The following is an 18844-nucleotide window of genomic DNA, read 5'->3' on the forward strand; positions in this document are numbered from 1 at the left end:
TCTGCCTCCTGTGGCGACGTTTCGGTCAAGAGACCTTTTTCAAGCACAGTACAGAAGTGTTCAAACCACCCTTATATACAAGAAGAACCACCCACTAATTAACAAATCACCAATAGAAAATACACATATAGTTACATAAAGGTACAAATCCCAACACATAATTAAAAACATATAGAAGAGACAGAAGATTCGGCACTGCTCCTTAACCCCTAAGCAGTTCCATGACTGCTATTCAAGTCCAAAATCACACACCTGGACCGACCGCCAAACTACCGTCCGAACGGGTGCTCAATCCAGAAAAGCAAACATGTAATCTTATTATGTACAAAAGAGAAAAAAAGTGATGGCACTCACCACTCTCTGTACGTTCCTCCCGTGCCAATGCCTTGTAATCAATAAAGAATTTTCACGACAGAACGGTGAGTGCCATCACTTTTTCTCTCTTTTGTACATAATTAAAAACAATCCTACTGAGTATCCTTTCTTCTAATGGTTAAGTTGACATCAAAATCGCTAGTTCTGATCGCTATTATACATAAAGGAAGATGTAAAAACCTGTAACTAACTCCCAGAGATCACATGTAAACAAAGAAGGCATCCCACCAATCACTGAAGAGTATTCCCATTGTCATAGTGACAGCCACTCCCCCAAAATGCGGTCACACGTCCCCAGAACCAATCACAGAAAATCACAATAGCACATGTCACAGCATCATCATAGTAAACAACACTATAGCCAATCACAAAAGAATACAATGGCGCATGGTGCGGCGTCTGCATAGTACTACACATATTCCAGCAGTCCTTAGCGCCGCACAAAGCCAATCCACTCACGCTGATGAATATGCCGTGCTTCTCCATATCACTGTGCATGTCCGGACATCTAAATTAGCAGCTCTCATGTTCTTGCATTGAATTCTACTGCGCGTGTCACAGTATTTTTGTCTAGTCGACTCCCAGGTGATTGGTTAACTGAAGATGTCCATCACAGTAATAAACGCCCCTATATGTATTAGACCGACACAAAGTAACAAAACCCACATAATATGGGAAGAAATCCCAGTACATCAGAAAAATCACATCAATCGGCAGGAATACCTATGGAAATATAAAGTTCATGTATAACATTAAAAAGAAGCAAATAATTTCATCATTAAATACATTTCACTTAGGGTACCATTCAAGCAAGCATAAAACCTTATAAACCATCCCAAGTAACCCACAAATACCCATACCCAGAAAACTTAGACCAGGGATTCCCAGCCGGTCTCCAATGCCGGTACTGGCCCAGCCTCAAGCTGCTTAGCTGTTGCGATCTGATGAGAGCATACAGATTCAGCTTAGAATGGCTGTTGGCTCCACATTATGTAAATATAGTTAGATACACATCCAATTAGATATAAATCTATCATAGAACAAGCGATATAGGACAGACATAATAGGGGCTCATTTGCAACATAATACCATTCAATTCTGGCGACAATGTAACCCGGGTACTAAGGTGGAATAAATCCACAATAACCATAAAGTTGTCAAACAAAGGATATAAAAGTACCCAGGATGCCCTAATCCACCCTATATAATCAGATAAACACATACGAATCAGTCCAAGTGAACTGTATTGCATAAAAGAGTTACATACAAATAGAACGCCCCTAACCAACCACCCTATATTAACCATAGCCCCACAATACTCAAAAAACACCCCCCCTCCAAAAAAAAAAAAAGCAAACAAACCCACGTTCCCCTATAAGAGACAGCTTTGGTTGTACTCAATATTCATGTCTTAAGGTTGCAGGGTATCCAGTTCAAAAATCCACATAAGTTCCTTCTTTTTCAGAAGGGTAATCCGATCCCCACCTTGTCTGAGTACAGGCACATCATCAATCACCCTGTACCGTAATTGATTGACAGAATGACCCATATCGCGAAACTGTCTCGGTACAAGAAGTTCCGTCATACCGGTCCTAATCGTGCTCTTATGTTTACTGATTCTTGCTTTTACCTCCATAGTGGTCTCCCGAACATAGAAGAGACCACATGGACAACTCAGGACATAAATAACAAAATTACTGGTACAGGTATATTGTTTCCAAATCTCGTACTTCTTCCCTGTTTGGGGATGAAAAAACTGGGCCCCTTTCACCAAACTGTTGCAGCAAGCACATCCAAGGCAAGGAAAATTACCAAGGCTTGGACGGCTTAAAGTTGTTTGTAAATCTTTTTTAGAGCTGCCTATATCGGAGATCACCTGGTCCGAGAACATCGTCATCGTCTACAGACTCATCGTCTGGTGCAGACCAGATTTCAGGAGCTAGGGCATACAGAAGCAACTGAAGTGAAAAGGCTGCAAAAACACTGAATATTTCCTGCCAACACTGTAGATCAATCCGCAGCAAAAATGGTGCGTGTGAACAGACACTACAGGGGTTTTCTGATAGTGTAAAAATAATTAGCATGAAATGATTAATCAGTTGCAGCTCCAGCACTAATGCTCTGGGGGTCTCTGCCAGTCTCCGCATTGGGCTGCAGGTGTCTTGCAGCTCCGGGGGTCTCTACCAGTCTTAGCACACTGATTGAAAACACTGGTGACACCGATATCGGTGTAACATGTACGTGTTTTATATGGACATGGGGGCCCCACTTTGAATTTTGCCTAGAGCCTCAATTTGTCTAAAACTGGCCCTGGTCGTGGGACACTTGTTATTATCTGGACTACGGCGGAAAGGTAAGTATAGGTTGGTTTATTATTTTTATTACAGGAGACCGAGGGCTTCGGGGAATTAGGTGTATATGGTGTGTGTACTCTATGTTATATGTTATATGTACTGTGCGTAATGTATGTTTATATGTACTGTATGTTCTGTATGGTTTTGGTTTTTTACACTTTACATGCATTGTCTGATAGGACTACTTTCCCATCATCGACAATCCCATCAGACAACGGCTGCACAGCAGACACGCACACACAGACATGCAGACCCTGCCCCCCACACAGACACGCATATAGCTCCACCCACACTCTTCCCTCCTCCCGATCCGCAGCGTTACTAGCACCCACATCCACAGCAAATCCACAGATCTTTTTTACATCTGCGGTTTTGCTGCGGATGTGCCTGACTCAGTGCAAGTCAATGGGTGCCGAAACGCTGCAGATTCACACAAAGAATTGACATGATGTGGAAAATAAAACGATGAGAATCCGCTCATTTTTTTCTGCAGCATGTGCACAGGAAATCTCCATTTCCCATAGGTTTACATTGGCTGTGCACTACACTGCAGATTTGATGCGAATAAAATCCACAACGTGTGCACATACCCTAAGGCAGACTTCACAAGCCCGAATTTCACAGTTCTTATACAAACTGCCATTTGTGTATCAGCTGTGAATCTCCTGACCTGAACTCAACTGCCTCATACTCTACCTACATGAAACTCTGACGCGTTAATCCTTACAGTTGTAAAATACTGTGATATAAAGGGTTCAGTCGGTAGGGGAAACTCATTTTTGTCGATGTTTGGGATGGTTGGAAATGGATCTGACATGTTCCAATTAGTGAGAGGTGACTACTACCTTTTTTTAATTTAAGCTACAATCAGACAGTGAAGCCATTGTGACTTTTTTTTTTTGTTCTGTATGCAGCGTAACTGCAATGTTTTTTAAGGGATTTTTGAAAATTGCACCACAGCCACATGTGACCGCAGTTTTAGAAGACCTGTATTTAGAAATTCCTGTAAAACTTCAGCTCTTCATCTTCATCTCTTTCAGAGTAGGTTTAATAGCTGTCTACAAATACCTGAAGGGATGTCACAGCGTAGAGGGATTGTCCTTATTCTCATTTGCACATGGAAACATGAGAAGCAATGGAATGAAACTGAAACGGAGAAGATACAGATTAGATGTTAGAAAAAACTTTTTGACAGTGAAGGTGATCAATGAGTGGAACAGGCTGCCATGAGAGGTGGTGAGTTCTCCTTCAATGGAAGTCTTCAAACAGAGGCTGGACAGACACCTGTCTGAGATGGTTTAGTGAATCCTGCATTGACCAGGGGGCTGGAAATGATGACCCTGGAGGTCCCTTCAAACTCTAACATTCTATGATTCTTGGAAAAATCCACGTAGTCCAGTAATAGTGGAACCTGAGATTGTATTGGACGAAACAGTAAATGAACAATCATGATCTGATCCATGTTCCAGCTTGTGTAAACAAAAAAATTGTGTCTTGTTTTTAGATTTTGTAGAGTTTGTACAAATAATCTTTTGGATTGTTGTGCTGGCAGGTATATGACATATCCTGGTCCAAAATTCATGTCGGCACTCTGTGGCTCCACCCTCTTCTGAATTACTAGACCCCGTGATGTCACTTGAAGCATTCGAGTGCCAACTGAGGAACATTGCACCCTGGTGTACCTGACATGAAGTTAGACCTGGATGTCAGACCAAACAAATAATTACTATACATATACATATACATATATATATATATATATATATATATATATATATATATATATATCACGGTTTTTATTTGCACTATTTTTCTTGTTTATCAGTGAGTGCGAACAGGATATTTAAAGAAAAGAGAAGCCGACAATGTCTGTAAAGCGTGGTGGAATTAATGGCGCTATATAAGGGAGTAAAATAAATAAAAATAAATAAATGTTATACCTGTCCCCCTGTCTGGACTTGGCTGAAACAGACAAAGGAATGTTATTTGCAAGTGGAAACTTGAAACTGATTGAGCAACTGCAGAAAGCATGACAAAAAGGAGGGTGGGAAGAGGAGGAGGAGGAATGGACAGTGTGAAGGATCTTGGCAACACAGTTTCTTGAGGATCACAGCATTCCTGGCCAGGATGGCATGTGCGTGGGACTTTCAGTTTCGAGTGCTATTATGTGGCGACTCTGGGGTGGGCAAGACTTCCCTCCTGAGGAGATACACAGAAGAAGAGTTTACAGACACTACAGGGCCCACTGTAGGGGTAGATTTCTGCTCCCGAATAGAAGAGCCTGAGGCTGGAGTTAAAGTCAGGCTGCAATTCTGGGACACGGCTGGCCAGGAGCGTTACCGGTGAGGTGAATTTAATACCTTACATGATGAAACAATAAAACGTATTGCGATATTGTTTTATTTATTTCATAGTGTGTATATGAATATTGATTTTTTTTCTATAGAAATGTGGATAATCTATTCAGAAGAATATACAGTACATAGAACTTAGCAGCTAGCATAAAGATGCATATAGACCTAATGATAAGTGTTAACGACAACTAGTAAAATAATTGGTTTATGATCAACAGATATTTGCTTTATTGGCCGCAGAAGATTAAACATTCTTTAAATTTTAATTAATACTGGATGTTACATTTACATGTCACATTTTGCAAATTTAGAACATTATTACTAGACCATAAGACATCTGTTGGGATACTGCCTCGAATTCACATTGGATGTGCAGATTAGGATCAGTTTTTGCAGCCCACAATTTCCCCTTAGGGTAAACGTAGCAGATTACTACTGAGGATTAACATACTATAGATTTCAATTTCAGCAAAAATGTCAAATTTGGCTACAAATTTTCTCTGCAGCCTTTGAGATTTCTTGAAATCTCATTGGTCCTATAATGCACAGTAGATTTTCACACAAATCTGCAGTGGAAAATGAGAACCTAGTTTAATATATCTGGGTGTCCACCTCCAGTAGGGATATACGGCCAAAAATAACACACGTCAGAGCAGACGTGACTTGGTCTGCAGCATTACAGTCAGTGGCTCCTTCGTCACTTACGCCCAAATCCTATTTTGTGTGGGTTCAGAAGAAAGCTTTGACAGGACCACTAACTGTGAGAAAGAACGCAGTGTGAAAGGACCATATCACTCAAAAGAAAAGGTAAAAAAAAAAAATTCAAAATTTTACGTAAAGTTGCACGTTTTTGCACTATATTACATAGAAATGCAATGTTCTAACCATGTAGCTTTCGCATTGATACTTGTGATCTATGGGACATGTTTAGAATTACAAGCACAAGCCCCAGAATAGCAAATACAACCCATGGACAAAAATAGCGGTTTTTCATACAATCTACACTGCTAAAAAAATAAAGGGAACACTAAAACACAATATAACTCCAAGTCAATCACACTTCTGTGAAACCAACCTGTCCAGTTATGAAGCAACATCAATTGTGAATCAATTTCATCTGCTGTTGTGCAAATAGAACAGCCTACAGGTAGAAATGTTAGGCAATTAGCAAAACAACCCCTATAAGGGAGTGTTACTGTTGGTGGTGACCACAGACCATTTCTTTGTTCTTATCTTTTTTGGCTGTTGTTTTAATCATTTTTGCATGTTGTCATTGCTCTCACCCCTAGAGGTACAATAGGAACCCACAGAAGTTATTCAGGTAGTGCAGCTCATCCAGGATGGCACATCAATGCGAGTTGTGGCAAGATGAGTAGCTGTGTCTATCATCACTGTGTTCAGATCATGGAACAGATACCAGTAGACAGGCCAGTACACCAGATGTTGAAGGGGCCATAGGAGGGCAACAACCCAGCAGCAGGACCACTACCTCCTCCTTTGTGCAAAGAGTAGCAGTGCCAGAACCCTGCAAAATGACCTTCAGCAAGCCACTAGCATCCATGTGTCCTCTAAAACTGTCAGAAAAAAACTCCCTGAGGGTGGTATGAGGGTTCAACATCCACAAATGGGTGTTGAGCTTTCAGACCAACACCATGCAAGGTGATTGGCATATGCCAGAGAACACCAAGATTGGTAGATTTGACACTGGCACCCCTTGCTCTTCATGGGTGAGAGCAGGTTCACACCGAGCAAGTGATAGATGTGAGATGCCGAGGAGAATGTTCTGCTGTCTGCAACATCCTCCAGCATGACCAGTTTGGCAGTGAGTCAGTAATGGTGTGGGGATGCATTTTTTTGGAGGGCCATACAGCCCTCCATGTTCTTGCCATAGGCAGGGCCGGACCTATAATGAGGACATTTGCGCCTGTGGCTCAGGCGGCAGACAGCTTCTGTGCACAGGTGGCGGCATTGTGCGCTCTGCTACCAGCAGCACCTACAATTTAGCCTGCACGCTGGTGCTGCTGGTAGCGTGCAAAGGCTTGTAATTGATGAGGTCATAGGAGGGAAGGAGTCAGGGCCCCCTGATCATGTGACTCCTGACTCCTCCCCTCCTGTGACCTCATCACAGGTCCTGTGCGCATCAGCCCTCGGTCTATCGATCATCTCCGTCCCTGCTCTCCTCTGCCGCTATGTTATATTCTTTGCCACAGGACCTGTGATGAGGTCACAGGAGGGGAGGAGTCGAGGTCACATGATCAAGGGCCTCAGTGTATGCAAGACTCTGCTGTGCTGGTTGTCATCGTGCTGAATGAGAAAGTTTGTGTGGGGTCAGGAGGGGTTCATAGGGTGGATGTAGCAGAGCCGCACGTGTGCGAGGTGTACGGAGCAGAGCCATGTGTGTGCGAGGTGTACGGAGCAAAGCCATGTGTGTGAGGTGTACGGAGCAGAGCCGCGCGTGTACGAGGTGTACGGAGCGGAGCCGCGCGTGTACGAGTTGTACGGAGTGGAGCCGTGTGTGTATGAGGTGAACAAAACGGAGCCCCGTGTGTACGAAGTGTACGGAGCTGAGCAGTTTGTGTGCGAGGTGTACGGAGCAAAGCCGCATGTGTACATGGTTTACTGAGTGGAGCCATGTGTGTACAAGGTGTACAGAGCACGGCCACTTGTGTACAAGGTGTACGGAGCAGAGCCCCATGAGTGCGAGGTTTACGGAGTGGAGCCAAGTGTGTACTGAGTGGAGCCGTGTGTGTGCGAGGTGTACAGTGCTGGTATTTTCCAGCGCAGTCTATGCCCCGGAAGTGTGTCCTGCATGTGAAGACTTCTGGGCATAGACCGCGCTGGAAAATACCAGCACATGCGCAGTAGTGATTATATGCTTCGCCCACAGTTGGGCAAAGCTTACTGCGCAAGCGCCGGAGGCTTTACAATGCACAAGCGCGGAAACCAAAGTTATCTGTGATATTAACAGATGAAGATTACGTGCAGCAAGCCGAGAAGGGGGGGAAAGAAGGCGTCTAAGCCACGCCCATCGGACCGGACCACGGCGATTTGCATACATCCCCAACAAGATTAAAAAGGTATTTATGCCTCAAAGGTGCGGGGTCGGGGGAGTCAAAAGCCCTACTAGAATCCTTATGGGATGCACAATTGGGTGATATCTTTACATGATATCACTAAATACGGGTGACAGATTCCCTTTAAGAGAGTGATGAGGGGACGACAAAGTATAGCAAAAATTCACTGATTGGGGCTGATGAGTGTTATAGTTTGTGGGCCGGTGGGATTTGTGTGGCAGGGCTGCTTTTTTGTCCCAGTCCGGCCCTGTGCCATGCCTATTATTGCCATTAATGATCCTTGTTCTGGATACTTCTGTGTTGTTCTTCTATGTGCGTGTGATGGCGCTGACATCCTTGTGACACCTTTTTTTTCTATTTATCTATATCAAAATGTCCACTATTGTACTCAGTTTTACATTCTAGATATAAAAATTAATTTTGTGTGCGGGGGGGGGGGGGGGGGGGGCGTCATTTTGCTGTTCGCCTCAGGCAGCAGAGAGGCTAGGTTCACCCCTGGCCATAGGTACCTTGACTGCCATTAGGTACGGAGATGTGATCCTCAGACCCACTGTGAGACCATATGCATCCTTCTGATGCATGACAATTCTAGGCCTCATGTGGCTAAGTGTGTCAGCAATTCCTGTATGATGAAGGCATTGATGCTATGGACTAGCCTGCCCATTCCCCAGACCTGAATCAAGTCAAGCACATCTGGGACATCATGTCTCGTTCCTTCTAACCAATGCCACATTGCACCACAGACTGTCCAGTTGACTGATGCTTTAACCCAGGTCTGGGAGATCCCTCAGAACATCCGCCGCCTCATCAGGAGCATGCCCAGGTTTTTTAGGGAGGTTATACAGGCACATGGAGGCCACACACACTACTGAGCATCATTTCCTTGTCTTGAGGCATTTCCATTGAAGTTGGATCAGCTAGTAATTCTATTTTCTACTTTTATTTTGAGTATCATTCCAAATCCAGACCTCCATGGGATATTAGTTTTGATTTACAGTGATCATTTTTATGTTTTATTGTTCAACGCATTCCACTATATAATGAATAAAGATTTGCAACTGGAATATTGCATTCAGTGATATCTAGGATGTGGAATTTTAATGTTCCCTTTATTTTTTTTGAGCAGTGTATTTAAATGTTAAATGAATCGTCAATACTTCACACCAATCACTTCAACAGAAGCCGTTTAGTTCTGGTTGTGGTAACAACTGAATGATAGGGATGACTACTGATTTGGTATTCATGATCTGGGATAGGTCATGAATATCATTGTAGTTGAAAATTTATTTAAAGGACGTCCAAGTCAAATCTGAAAAGATTACAGGTACTTCTCACAAAATTAGATTATCAAAAAGTTAATTTATTTCAGTTCAATACAAAAAGTGAAACTCATTACATAGTCATATAGTCAGAGTGATCTATTTCACGTGTTTGATGAATCATAAGGAATAGAAAGAAATGCAGCACTCACCCAATCCTGTAGAACTTGTGGTTTATTCCATTAAGTAGAAAACATGCGCGGTGGCAGGGGCAGGTACAGACTGGAGCTGAAATTCAGCCCTGGCTTTTGAAATCACACAGGCCCATGCTGTTCCCGTCCTCAAGCACCAGCTGGGAATATATTACTAATATTACCCTGGATGGAGGGAAGCAAGATTTACTACAAGACCAATATTTCTAATGAGACCCATGGCCTGCTGGGATAAGACTTTGTGCTCTGTCATAATTCTTAATAGTATGGGTGTCTTGAGAACACAAATTCTGCTAACAAAGTAGCAGACAAGGCAGCCTGTGACCACACAGGCCCTTCTGGCATTTACCAGAATTGCCAGTCTGGCCCTGGTCAGGGGAGTGATTCTTAAAAATAGGAGACCATGACTGTCACGGTGTAGACCCAAAGGTTATGCGATTTGCAGAAATAGAATATGCGAGTTACCCAAAAGAGGGAGGTGATTATAATAATTTGCTATCAACAAAAGAAGCTACCATAAATGGATTTTGAGAACAGATGCTCAAGGACCATTAGGTCTCAACAATAAATTAGATATGTTGGTTTTATTATAAATGTTGCCCTGAATTTTTTGCTTTGTCTGATTGTATGCTAATTTTTGTTTCACCTGCACTATGTTGGAATCACTCCCCTCTTCCCCCATAAAAGGAAGTGTGGGAAGGTCTCTGACCTTTATGGACCCATAGAAGAGCCAGGAAGGCGTGAAATGCCCGTTGTCAGTCAGGTCTCCTATTCTTATGAGTCACTCCCCTGACACCTGCACCACCACATGTAACGTTTTCTACTTAATGGAATAAACCACAAGGTCATACAGGATTGGATAAGTGCTGCATTTCCATTTCTTATGATTCATTATAAGCACTGCAAGCCTTTGCACCACCCAGATTTCCAGAGAGGCTAATTAAGAGGACACAGGTAGTGTGAACACACGCTAATGCTGGATCTTGGGGCCTGAAATAATCCTTTTTTCATGTCAATATATCAAGTATTTATTTCTATTCATGTTGATGATTATGGCTTACAGTAAATGAAAGCCGAAAAGTCATTATCTCAGTAAATTAGATTAACAATAAAAACACCTGCAAAGGCTTCCAAAGTGTTTAAAAAGGTCCCTTAAGGTACTGTCACACTTAGCGATGTACCAGCGATCCCGACCAGCGATATGACGCGGTCAGGATCGCTGGTACATCGCTAAGTGGTTGCTAGTGAGCTGCCACACAGGCAGATCTCACCAGCGACATCACTGGGGACGGGGGTCGCTACTTACCTGTCACACTAGGCGATCCTGCATCCTCCCGCCCGGCTCCACGCTCGTCTCTCCACAGGAAGCGCCGCAGGAAGCTGATGACGAGAAACAGTCCTGGACGTTCTCACGCGATCAGCGATAACCAGCGGGGGAGCGGGTTGTAGGTAAGCGATATCGCTAGCAATGCGTCACAAGTTATAGCGATATTGCTAGCGATATCGCTTAGTGTGACAGTACCTTTAGTCTATTTCAGTAGTCTACAATCATGGGAAAGACTGCTGACTTGACAGATGTCCAGAAGGCAGTCACTGACACACTCCACAAGGAGGGTAAGCCACAAAAGGTCATTGCTAAAGAAGCTGGCTGTTCACAGAGTGCTGTATCCAAGCATATTAATGGAAAATTGAGTGGAAGGAAAAAAAGTGTGGTAGAAAAAGGTGCACAAGCAACCGGGATAACTGCAGTCTTAATTCACAACGAGTGGACTGCTGCTGGAGTCATTGCTTCAAGAGCCACCGCAAACAGACATATCCAGCACATGGGCTACAAGTATCGCTTTCCTTCTGTCAAGCCACTCAAGACCAATAGACAACTCCAGAAGCGTCTTACCTGGGAAAAAGGAGAAAAAGAACTGGACTATTGCTCAGTGGTCCAAGGTGTTTTCAGATTAAAGTAAATTTTGCATTTCATTTGGAAATCAAGTTCCCAGAGTCTGAAGGAAGAGTGGAGAGGCCACAATCCAAGCTGCTTGAGGTCTAGTGTGAAGTTTCCACAATCAGTGATACTTTGGGGAGTCATGTCATCTGCTGGTGTAGGTCTACTGTGTTTTATCAAAACCAGTCAGTTCAGCCGTCTACCAGGAAATTTTAGAGCACTTCATGCTTCCCTCTGCAGACAAGCTTTTTGGAAAAAAAAAAAAAAAAAAATTCATTCTCCAGCAGGACTTGGCACCTGTCCACACTGCCAAAAGTACCAATACCTGGTTTAAAAACAACAGTATCACTGTGCTTGATTGGCCAGCACACTCACCTCGCCGTATCCCCATAGAGAATCTATGGGGTATTGTCAAGAGGAAGATGAGAGACACCAGACCCAACAATGCAGACAAGCTGAAGGCTGCTATCAACGTAACCTGGGCTTCCATAACACCTCAGCAGTGCCACAGGCTGATCGCCTCCATGCCACGCCGCATTGATGCAGTAATTGTTGCAAAAGGAGCCCTGAACAATTACTGCGTGCATTTACTGAACATACATTTCAGTAGGCCATTTTGGATTTTAAAATCATTTTTTCAAGCTGGTGTTATAAAGAATTCTAATTTACTGAGATGACTTGGGTTTTCATTGGCTGTAAGCCATTATCAACATTAACAGATATACACACTTGGAACAGATCATTGTTTGTAATAACTATGAGTTTCACGTTTTGTATTGAAGAACTGAAATAAAATTAACTTTTTGATAATATTCTAATTTTGTGAGAAGCGCCTGTATTTTCAGTTAACTCCAGTGTTCCTCTCCAATCCGTATGCAAAATGTATGGGAAAAGATATATGTAGGTTTCTGGTGCCTCAAAAATTTACTGGAAGGCAATGCAGTGGTAGTGATATATGCCCTCTTAAAATATAATTTATGTATTAAATTAACTACTGAAAATTTTGCAGTGCGTCATTGTGATCGTTTTGTTAATGTGACCAAAGTCAGGCTGTAGCCCAAGCTCTAACCTTCAAAACTCAGATAAGATGTGACACCTGACAAGACATTATTCAAAACAGGCTACATTTAGCTCCTTTAACAAGCCTTTTTTGATGGCCCTCCTGTCACTGAGTGGTGGCCCGAGAGGGATACTGCACCAAAAAAAAAATTAAAAAAAATTGTTCCGTGTGGCATACCGCAAACAAAAAATATCCACGGGACATGAAATCTGTGTCCCTTGTTTGATTGGAGCAATAGCTGTGTATGTGCTTTGCTCCTCCATTCAATATCTATGGAACTGCCACAGACAGCACCACTTTGCTAGCTCAGGCAATCTCATAAGAGTTTTGATAATCTGTGGACGTCTTGGTGGGCAGACGATCTAGTAGTCATCTATCGAATTAAAACATTGCTTTAGGGATAAAGAATAAAGCAATGTATTTGCATTTCTCAAATAGCACCAGCACAGTCAGGACTAGCTGACAGATAATAGGAGCAGATATATAGACTCAGTGTGTTCACTAGTAATCTTTCCTTTTTTTTTTATTAAATCCTAGGGCAGTGACTCGCTCCTATTACAGAAATGCTGCTTGTGTTATTCTTCTGTTTGACCTCACTGCTCATAAAACTTTTGAGAGCATCCAGAACTGGCATCAGGAGGTAACAGAGCGAGCTCAGCCTCATCCTCTTTTCCTACTACTTGGAACAAAAAGTGATATTCGTGAGCAGAGAAGTGTACCTCGAGAAGAAGCGCAAGGTTTGGCAGACTCTATAAGTGCACCATACCTAGAGACTTCTGCACGAACTGGCAGCAATGTTTCTGCTGCACTCTCCCTTCTGTGCAGAGAATTACTGAAAGCTACAAGACAGGAGAAATCTGCAATGTTGGAGCATAGCTCTGTGGGATGCTCAATAGGGAAGGAGACACCACAGAAGAAAATATTATGTGCATGTTGAAAACATAAGCAACATCTGTAGCTGCATGGAAACAGAACAAACCTCAAGATCTTCTTGAATAATAAAAACAAGACATCAACCAGTCAGAATAACATTAATAATCTTTAATCAAACAAGCCAGTCTTTTATATATATACAAAAGGTTATGACAGTTTAACATATTCCCTGCCAGAGGGTTTTGTAATGCAGGACTAATATAAAGCCAAGTCCACATTACTAGACGTGTGGATTGTTCTCCAAAAGTAGGCTCTTCTCTGAAGAGGTGGTGTCTGCACTAGTTCCTGCAGGATGAAGGAGTCAACTAGAAGTGTGGGTAATACAGCTGGGTATTCTACTTCTTCTGTGTTTTCTTTATTAAAGCCATTCTCTGTGGGAGACAAGGAAACGTGGATTAGTATACTGATAAAGCAAACAGAATAGCCAAGAAAAACAACACTTTATTAGTTTAAAGGGAGTCTGTCACGACATTTGGCCTATCTAAACTATTAACATGTGCATATATGTTATAGACTGCTGAGGAGAGTGATCCCTGTATGCCTCAGATCAGCAGTGTTGTTGCCGAGAGATCATATTTTATCACTTTATATAAATTACCTCTTCCAGGCTCTGCAGAGGACATTGCCTAGAAGATAACTCTGCCCCAGAGCTCATTTTACATGAAGAGGACGTTACTAGTGTGAGCTATGTAACTAAGACAGAACAGGAGAAATGAAATTTGTCTTCTTACGAACACATTTTTCACAGCTGTCTGAGCTCTGCTGTATTGCAACAATGTGTGCCTGTGAGTTGGAACCAGAGAGCAACCTGCAGATATGTCAGTTGTAGTCACACATAGCTCTGCCGTGAGATCAGGGAAACAGAAAGCGGCTATTATATGTCACACTATAAATTCCCCTTCATGTATAAGCTCTCGAGGCAGAGTTACTGTATTTTTCGGGCTATAAGACACACCGGACCATAAGATGCACCTAGGTTTTAAAGGAGGAAATTAACGAAATAAAACTGAAGCAAAAAATGTGGTCAATTCTGTACTAATATCCCCCATCCTGGTAGGCAGGGCCCCCTCGTCCCCATCCTGGTAGTCATGTCCACCTTATCACTATCCTTTTAAACATGGGCCCTCTCATCCCCATCCGGTTATGCAGGGCCCCCATCTCCGTCCTGGTATGCATGGACTCATCCTTATTCTGGTCTGATTGGCCCCAGTCATAAAAACCATTAAGAAAAAACCCCCAAAACCATTATACTTACTTTCCCTGTGCTCCCTCACAGAATCTTGTTATGATGCCAGAAGCGGATTTATCCTTGTAAGCCGTACATGGCAGTGACGTCATGCACTACTTACAAGGACAGCTGCCGGAATACTCACTGCTCTCCACGCCAGGACCATGAGCATGGAATGCAATGAATATTCATTGCTCTTTACTAGCGGACATGCTGTTAGCTGCAGCCGACGGATTTGAGCCGCTGCCAGGCTTTCGTGTTTCTCTGCTACTAAAGGTAATGAATATTCACTGCATTCTACACCTATGGGAATGGAGAGCATTGAACATTCATTGACTTAAGTAGCGGGTACACGTGAACGCCTAGCAGCTGCGGCTAAAAGCGTGTTCACTATTAAAGAGAAATTAATATTCACTGCTCTTCACTCCCATGGGCGTGGGATGCAGTGAATATTCATTTCTCTATAGCAGCAGGCTCCTGTCTCCTGTGACCTGCTGCTCTGCCGCTTCCACCCCTTCCCACCACAGCCAGAGACGGTACATCTGGACTATAAGACCCCCCTCCCCCATATTTTTGTTGGAAAAAAAAAAAAAAAAGGTGTGTCTTATAGTGCGAAAAATATGGCATCTTCCAGGCAAAGTCGTCCTCATAGCCTGGAAGAGGTCATTTATATAAAATGATAAAAGATAATTTATCAACAGCAAATCATCTGATGTGAGGCACACAGAGATGACTTTTCAGCAGTCTATAAACTGTTTGCCCATATTAATAATAGTTTAGATAGAGCATTATGAGGTTAAAGGGAATCTGTCACCATATGTAACCTAAGACAGATATATACATAATGGAACGAGTCAAAGTGTTTGGAGCTATCGCAGATCACTGCTGTTAACCTCCTAAATGCTGCTGGCAATCAGTGACCGAGGCATTTAAACATCTCAGTCCAGACTGGGCATCTATTTGGGTACCCATGGACCCTATTGGGACACAATCAAGGGGATGCAGTGACAACTGAGTATCTTCTGTTAATTCTTCTGTGTCCTGTGCCATAAGCTGGGTGACATAGGAGATTGATTTTTACTATTGTATATAGGACAATGGAGCAAAAATCTGAGAAAATAACTTTGCAGGAAGTACACTGTTTGGACTGCAGAGGACTGGAGTACAGTTCTTGCTCACTCACAATTTTGGCTAAGAATACTACCATGAATAAAGAATGATATCTTAACATTCTCCAGTGGCCACTTCTCCCAGGTGTAATTTAGTGATGAACAATGCTTTTTTCAGCATGATGGAGACCATATCACAAGGCATAAGTGATAACCAAATGGCTTGGAGAACGAAACACTGAAATCTGGGGAAATTGTTGACCATAGATCGAAAATTTCAAATCCATTGAGAATCTGTGGTCAGTCCTCAAAAAGTAGGATGACAAACAAAAACACAAAAAATTGTGAAACTCCAAGGACTAGTTAGGCAAGAATGGCCTACCACCAGTCAGAATTTGGCCCACAAGTTGCTATATTCCAAGGCAAATTACAGAAATCTTTAAAAAGTAACGGTCAACGTTTTAAATATTGAGTGTTTGTATAAATGTAATGCATTTGTCATTGAAAGTGTAAAAACTTATGAAATGCTTACAATTCTACTTTCTGCAACGACAGAAACATCTAAAGATCTAAAAACACAAACTTTTTGAAAAACCAAATGTCAAATTTACTGGGGTATTGCAGCATATAGCATAAGCCAGCGGTCCCCAACCTTTCTGACCTTGACAGCCACATTCAGCCCAGAGAGGGTTGAAAGCCACATCCAGCTCCAGGCCCACTCACAGTAGTGACACCCAGCGCCCCCCATTAGCAGCATAATGACAGCTAAAGCTTTTCCACTGAAATCACACCAAGGCAGTATGCAAAGCTCCAAGGTTTCCTCTTACCCCCATTCAGATTTGCTCTTCTTTCTGTGCAGGGCTACACACAAGTCACCATCTAGAGTGCTACATCTGGTGCTAATGAAATGAGCTGGCAGCAGACAGCCACGAGGCGCACAATATTAAAATCTGAATCACTCCCTCCTCCCCACCATTAAAAATGAAAAACAAAATCTGGTATCGTCGTGTCCCAAAAAGGCTTGTCTAACATAATATAAATATATTGAAACCATATGGTAAAAATACAAATAAATCAATGCAGAATCGTGTTTTTTTAATCAATCATTGCATTTCCCCCCACAAAAGATACAAGGTATTAATTGCTTTTCATTGTGTGTACCCCAAAATGGTGTGATCAAAGACATAAGGTCAAAACAATAAACACGAGCAAAAAACCTGCCCTCCAACAAGGCTATAGAAGGAAAAATGAAAGTTAGGGGTCTCATAAAATGCAGCCCATATTATTTTTCTACAAGTTTAGGAATTTCTCTCACCTCCGAAAAGATAAAAAAAGGAAAAGGTCTGGCATCACTAAATCATACAAATAATTTTTTAATGCAGAATAAATGGTAAAGAAAAAAAGCCTAATCCCCCCCTCCAAAAAAAAAAACCCCAATAGATGGAATTGAATTTATTTTCTTCACAATTTCACTGCACTTGAAATTCCTTTTTTTTTTTTTTTTTTCAGTAAACTATTTGTAGTAAACACAAAAAACAAGCCCTAATACGGGTATATGGCTGAAAAAAAAAAAAAAAAAAAAAGTTATGGCTCTTGAACCGAAAGAAGAAACTTATGTGATGCAGTAACCTCTGTTACAGCTTGAGGGCGCTGTGTATGTGCTTCAGGATGCGCTTGGAGGTATAATTATGATGGTGAATTAAGGACTGGCATTATTGTAAATGGCCGGTATGTGTCGCAGAGGTTCTCTGCACTGTAAGCCCAAAATGATATAGTTATGCTTGCTGGGACTTATAAGTAATACACAAATACTTGTGTAACTATAAGGGTGGCTTAGGGTATGTGCACACGTAGTGAAATCTGCGTTTCCGCAGAGGTTTTGGCGCTGCGTTGTACAGTACCTTTATTTTCAATGGAAAAAAAAAAACGCAGTGCACATGCTGGGGATTTTTCCGCGCGGTTTTGCTGCGGTTTACAATCCGCAGCATGTCAATTGTTTGGTGCAGAAACGCTGCAGTTTTACACCTCATCCATTATGAGGTGCAGAAACGCTGCAGTTTTACACCTCATCCATTATGAGGTGTAAAACCGCAGGGCAAAACCGCAGATAAACTGCAGGACTTTTGTCCTGCGGATTTACCTGCGGTTTTCGCTCCAAAATCCGCACACCCAAAAAACTGTGTACGCACATACCCTTACAGGAGTAGTCAGAGAGCTGGGTGGGAATTGACTAATCACACATGTACCGCCCATCCATGGGGGGTGGTTACAACCAAATAATGTGACTGAGGTCTGGTCACATGGTCAGAGTGTGTGTACCTGAATGGTTCAGGGTGCAAGGTCCCGGAAGGTCTGTGTTGGAAGATCCTGGGAGTAGGATTGGATTCCTGGAGCACGTGGTGAGATCTTGGACCTGGTGTTGAACAAGTGTCCTGAATAGCACCCAGAAAGGCCACATGTGTGTGCAGAGCCTGGGACGGCCCCACACTGAGAAAGACGCTGTCCTGTTGAGGACCTTGGACTGACGAGGAGTCAGCCTGTGAGGCAGGAGCTCCTGAGAGGTAACCCCGGGTATGGGGAAAGAACTATGTGCATTGACAATGGTCAGTTACTGAGCTGTGCGGTCACCTGGTGACTGGAGAGTCTGCCGTGACTAGTGAATGCTGTATACACTGTGTTCCAAATTATTATGCAAAAAATATTTCCTAATTTTCTGTAAATTACCTATATGAATTGCAGTCAGTTATTTTCCAGTCATCTAATATTCTAGTATAATTGCAATGTTTTTGAACAAACTGCCTATGAAAACAGTATATTTTTAAAAATAAGAAACACTCAAAATGAATGTTCCAAATTATTATGCACAGCAGTTTTCAACCTTTTTATTTTGAACAAAAAAAATTGTCAATTGTGAAATTATAAGCATTATCAGCTTATTGCAAAATGA

General features: G+C 42.4%; 2 protein-coding genes across 3 annotated transcripts in view; one reads left to right on the top strand and one right to left on the bottom strand.

Annotated features, from left to right (window-relative positions):
* The first annotated feature begins 4794 nt into the window (after positions 1–4794).
* RAB42 (RAB42, member RAS oncogene family) lies at positions 4795–16347 on the top strand. The gene is made up of 2 exons (XM_073564080.1): positions 4795–5071; positions 13165–16347. The coding sequence occupies exons 1-2, from the start codon at positions 4857–4859 to the stop codon at positions 13562–13564; spliced, it is 615 nt and encodes a 204-aa protein (XP_073420181.1). The 5' UTR covers positions 4795–4856; the 3' UTR covers positions 13565–16347.
* The window catches only part of TAF12 (TATA-box binding protein associated factor 12), a 57057-nt gene continuing 51866 nt past the window's right edge, over positions 13654–18844 (bottom strand). For both annotated transcript variants that reach the window (XM_073564068.1, XM_073564060.1), the window contains exon 6: positions 13654–13931. In XM_073564068.1, coding sequence (XP_073420169.1) covers positions 13896–13931 — 36 coding nt within the window. In that variant the 3' untranslated portion in view covers positions 13654–13895. The remainder of the gene's footprint in view (positions 13932–18844) is intronic.

This window comes from Dendrobates tinctorius, unplaced genomic scaffold, assembly GCF_039654945.1.
Source record: "Dendrobates tinctorius isolate UK_male_01 unplaced genomic scaffold, ASM3965494v1 ptg000015l, whole genome shotgun sequence".
NCBI lineage: Eukaryota > Metazoa > Chordata > Amphibia > Anura > Dendrobatidae > Dendrobates > Dendrobates tinctorius.